Source organism: Macaca fascicularis, chromosome 3 (genome assembly GCF_037993035.2).
Source record: "Macaca fascicularis isolate 582-1 chromosome 3, T2T-MFA8v1.1".
In the NCBI taxonomy this organism is placed as follows: domain Eukaryota; kingdom Metazoa; phylum Chordata; class Mammalia; order Primates; family Cercopithecidae; genus Macaca; species Macaca fascicularis.
The window spans coordinates 185,643,281-185,648,575 of NC_088377.1; the positions used below are offsets into that span (position 1 = coordinate 185,643,281).

At 42.6% G+C, this 5,295-nt stretch overlaps 1 protein-coding gene across 1 annotated transcript; it reads left to right on the forward strand.

The window, feature by feature from the left end:
- The first annotated feature begins 1,963 nt into the window (after nt 1–1,963).
- Nucleotides 1,964–4,833, forward strand: LOC135969925 (olfactory receptor 2F2-like). Its single transcript, XM_065541180.2, is given in 2 exon segments — nt 1,964–2,348; nt 2,351–4,833. Coding segments are annotated over 2 exon segments (951 nt in total). The 3' UTR covers nt 2,917–4,833.
- Nucleotides 4,834–5,295: the final 462 nt, after the last annotated feature.

Consider the following 5,295-nt stretch of genomic DNA (forward strand, 5'->3'; position numbering starts at 1 on the left):
ATGTGATGGTCTGAAATGTGGCCTCGTGGGAAGGGAAAGACCTGATCGTCCCCCAGCCTGACACCCGTGAATGGTCTGTGCTGAGGAGGACTAGTACAAGAGGAAAGAAGGCCTCTTGGCGGTTGTTGGCAGTTGAGATAGAGAAAAGCATCTGTCTCCCGCCCGCCCCTGGGCAATGGAACATCTCAGTATAAAACCCGATTTTATGTCCTGTTTACTGAGAAAGGAGAAAACCGCCTTAGGGCGAAAGGCAGGACTTGCTAGCGCAATGCTGCTCTTTATGCACTAAAAAGGTTTATGGAGATGTTTACATATGCATATCAAGGCACAGCACTTTTCCTTAAACTTATTCATGTCACAGAGATCTTCATTCATATGTCTCACTGCTGACTTTCTCCCTACAATGATCCTATTATCCTGCCACTTCCTTTTCTTTAAGATGGTAAAGATAATTATCAATAAATACTAAGGGAACTCAGAGACCGGTGCCGGCGTGGGTCCTCTGTATGCTGAGCGCCGTCCCCTGGGACCACTTTTTCTTTCTCTATACTTTGTCTCTGTACCTCATTTCTTTTCTCAAGTCTCTCGTTCCACCTAACGAGAAATGCCCACAGGTGTGGAAGGACAGGCCACCCCCTCAGGGATTTGCAGTTGGGCAGGGCTATAGGCTGAACTCCAAAGTTAGGAGAAGTTGCTGCTTAGAATGATGGGGGTCAGAGGCTACACTCCTTAGAAAAGCACAGTGGAGGGTTGCTTGCTTGTTAAGGTGGAGCTTCCCTGTGGGGTTTCTTCCCTGTAAGATGGACTTTTGGCTGAATTGAGTTTGACTTCCCAGGTCAAGCAGGTCTAGCCCTCATGCTTCTCTGAAAGGCATATAGATGTCCTTGATGGGGCTTTTTAGCTGAGTAGAGCCGTGGAATGACTTCCTGGGTCAAGCAGGTCTACCTCATGTGTCTTTCTGAAATGAGTGGAGGTGTGTATCTCCTTGTCTTGGCAGAGGTCACTGGTGTGGGCTCTGAGACAGGACATGGGGACTAGCTATCTAAGGCCTCAAGCTAGGTTGCACTTCCTACCATGCTTCTGAAGATGACCAGCTTAGCTTTGTAAATGAACGATGAAGTTGACTAGTGTCTCTGATTGGGCACCACAGCTAGCAAGAATACAAAGGTAACGCCATGATCTGTGTGCTAGTCACTACGACCTCTGCCTCCTTTCTTTGTTTCTACTTGACACCAGGTAGTCTAGCTATGCTGTTACCTCCAGTGTTCTCCATGAGGTAAGCCCAGAGTGGGATTTCTGAGAAGCATCTGGGAATACTAGAGATGCTGAATGACTGCCTCTAGTTTTCTTTTCCTCTACTAAAAACCATGGGCCCAGGAAAACCCTCTTTGTCTGGTGTTGTGTTAACTTTGGCAGGGGGCAAGGTGGCAGGGTTGAAGTGAAACTATGCTTCTTAGCCTTCTAATTCCATTTTCATTCCATGTACCTTGTGGTTGTCTCACGTTAGTGTCCAAGTAATGGAGTTTTAAAAAAGATACTCTGGTCTGGGGATAGTTGCTAGCTGAATGTTCTGTAGAGAAGGGTAGAGTCTGGGACTTTCTATTCTTCGTTTTTGCTGACATCACCAGAAAACAAACTCCCTGCCCTGGATACTGAGGTAAGTGAGTAAAGAGGTAAAGCTTGCAAAAATTGCACTGCATTATGTACAGGCTTTAACTGGCTTATGTGAGTCCACACCATGTCCTTATGAAAGCCCTACTGTCTCTCTAATGCAAAGTAAATACATTGTGTGTTGGAAACAAGCCTGTTATCTTGGTCTCGTGAATTATCTAAAATATTTGGCCAAGGCTGGAATGTCGTATACAGTATGCATTCCTAAGAAGTTATTCTTGTGATTCTCTGATTCAACAGCTTCTGTTTTTTTCTGACTCTTTCTGCAGATTAATATTCCTCACATTTTTAAATGGAAATAGATAACCAGACGTGGGTGAGAGAATTTATTCTTCTTGGCTTATCCAGTGACTGGTGCACTCAGGTCTCCCTGTTTTCCCTGTTCTTGGTCACATACCTCATGACAGTGCTGGGGAACTGTCTCATTGTCCTTCTGATCAGACTGGACAGCCGACTCCACACTCCCATGTATTTCTTTCTCACCAACCTCTCACTTGTCGATGTCTCCTATGCCACAAGTATAGTCCCTCAGCTGCTGGCACATTTTCTTGCAGAACATAAATCCATCCCATTCCCGAGCTGTGCAGCCCAGTTATTTTTCTCCCTGGCTTTGGGTGGGATTGAGTTTGTTCTCCTGGCTGTGATGGCCTATGACCGCTATGTGGCTATGTGTGACCCCCTCGATACTCGGCCATCATGCATGGAGCACTGTGTGCTAGGTTGGCCATCACATCCTGGGTCAGTGGCTCCATCAACTCTCTTGTGCAGACTGCTATCACCTTTCAGCTGCCCATGTGCACTAACAAGTTTATTGATCATATATCCTGTGAACTCCTAGCTGTGGTCAGACTGGCTTGTGTGGACACCTCCTCCAATGAGGCCACCATCATAGTGTCTAGCATTGTTCTTCTGATGACACCCTTCTCCCTGGTTCTTTTGTCCTACATCCAGATCATCTCCACCATCCTAAAGATCCAGTCCAGAGAAGGAAGAAAGAAAGCCTTTCACACGTGTGCCTCTCATCTTACAGTGGTTTCCCTGTGCTATGGCACAACCATTTTCACTTACATCCAGCCCCGCTCTGGTCCCTCAGTCCTTCAAGAAAAGCTGATCTCTGTCTTCTATGCCATTGTTATGCCTCTGCTGAACCCTATGATTTATAGTCTAAGGAATAAAGAGGTGAAGGGGGCCTGGCATAAGCTATTAGAGAAATTCTCTGGGATAACATCAAAGCTGGCAACTTGACTCGTGAACATCACTTTGAGGAAAAGCTTTGCCTCATTGTTCTCCACCCAACTCAGATATGGCAAGGATAAACTATGTTGCTCTGGCAACCAGGAAGGAGATGATGTAACATGTACTGGGGATGTTATGTAGGAGGCTGAGTGGTTGAGTTGGATGCGGTGTGGGATGTGGGGATAATTTTATATCCCAGCAGTATGATTAGTGGAGTTAGCTACTGCTGTAACAGAACCTTCCACAATTTCTCAATCTCCACTCTTATGTTCTGATAAAAACTGAAAAAAATACTACTTACTGTTTTGGTTTGTCACATTATTTATAATCATAGACCTATTCATACATCTTACCTTGGAACAGTGGTTCTTATTTATTGACATTTTGTGAAAGGTTGTAGTGTTTGCACTTAAAACAAAATGCATTTTCACATTTGAAGACTCACTTAAAATAATTGGTTGTTTATGTAGCCACATACAGTAATTATGAGTCAACATTCCAAGAAGGATGTTGTTGTCAAGGCTTATTAAAATGATTTTGTGCAGGACTTTCTAAATGTGAACAAAATGTTTTTCTCTGAGTGCTGGAGGTAATTCAGTGAAGAAATATCAACTAAAGTTCTTGTTTTGCCCTGATAGGGTTAAAAAATGGTTGTTTGTAATGAAGACTATTATTAGCCAAGGAAAATAAAAGTTTCAGGCACTACTTCACAGTACTCAGTTTGAGAGGAATTTTACACATAAGAGGTATTGTTTAACATATTAAAATTGTCCAATCTCAGGAAAATTCACAAACTCTATTTTTGAATGTTTAGAAACAAAATAAGCAATAAATTATGAGATAATTTATAAAACATCAAAGACATAGTTAATCTAAGAAATGACACTCTTTAGCCAATACCAGTGAAAAGAAGACAATTTTAGCATGAATTTTGGGGAGTCAGGATAGATGCCTCACCTGTGCAAATGTTACTTTCAAGTTTCCATATTAAGGATATTTCTTATTCCTTCTCACACATACAACAGAGCACTGGTCAACTTTCTAAACCTAGTTATCTGAGCTCGAGAGTGGGCCTCACTGCTGCTAAAATTTCTAAATAATACAAAAGAAGAAGAAACAAATATACAAGGTAAAGAAGGGGAAAGAGGAGAAAAAATATGATAGTAGCTGATCATCTCACTTCCTTGAAGTAATCTAAGTCCTGTTTCTTCTTTCAGTAAGTTAATTTTCTGTTCTTCTACTGGTAACCATGTTGTCACAGAACCTCAGGTATTTAAGAAGGTTCATATAATCCAAAGCCCTTTTGAAATATCAGTTTTACCTTAATTACTATTCTGTCTTAAATTTTGCAAGGTAGGCAAGCATCCCCAAAGATGTCAATGGCAGCAAACTAAAACTTCTATTGCTGTTAACTTAAGCATTATCAATAGAGTGTCTAGTACGTGTCAGTGACAATGAATAGTTCTGGAGATTCTGTGGTGAATATGATACAATTCTGGGTTGCATAGCAGGGGTGATGGACAATGAAGCAATTATAAAGTAATGTTGTAAATATTACAGATAGGGTAAGCCCCTCCGGGGTGTCACAGAAATCTTCCTGTTAAAACAAAACAACAGAAAAGATCTAGATTGAGACCAGGAAAGTGAGAGCAAGTTATCCAGATGACAAGGAATTAGAGCAAAGGAAAAACCTGAGCCAAAGTGCAGAGGGTGAGAGTTGAGTATCCAGAAATACCTGGAAGCTGTGCTTGTAGGGCAGAGAAGAATGAGGAAGTAGTGAGGATGAAGTGGGTATGCATTGATTCATGGTGGGCACTGAATGCCAATTATCTTTCAACTATATCTTAATAGCAATGGGAAGTCAGTAATGATTTTTTTGTTTTTTTGTTTTTGACAGAGTTTCACTCTGTCACCCAGGCTAGATTACAGTGGTGTGATCTCCGCTCACTGCAAGCTCCACCTCCTGGGTTCACACCATTATCCTGCCTCAGCCTTCCAAGTAGCTGGGACTACAGGCGCCCGCCACCACACCCGGCTAATTTTTTGTATTTTTAGTAGAGATGGGGTTTCACCATGTTACCCAGGATGGTCTTGATCTCCTGACCTCATGATCTACCCACATCAGCCTCCCAAAGTGCTGGGATTACAGGTGTGAGCCACCGCACCCACCAGATGTCAGTAATGATTTTAAAGCAGAAGAATGGCTTGATAAATTTTACATTTCTGAAATATCACTGGCAAATGAGATAGAGGAATAAAAGATTGGAAGCAAGGAGTCAATCTCGTGGGCTGCTCCATTAATACCATTTAGACACTAGAGGAATCTGAACTAAGGGTGTGACGGTGATCTTAGGCCTGCAGGGCTGAGCTCAGCAGGCTGGGTGAGCA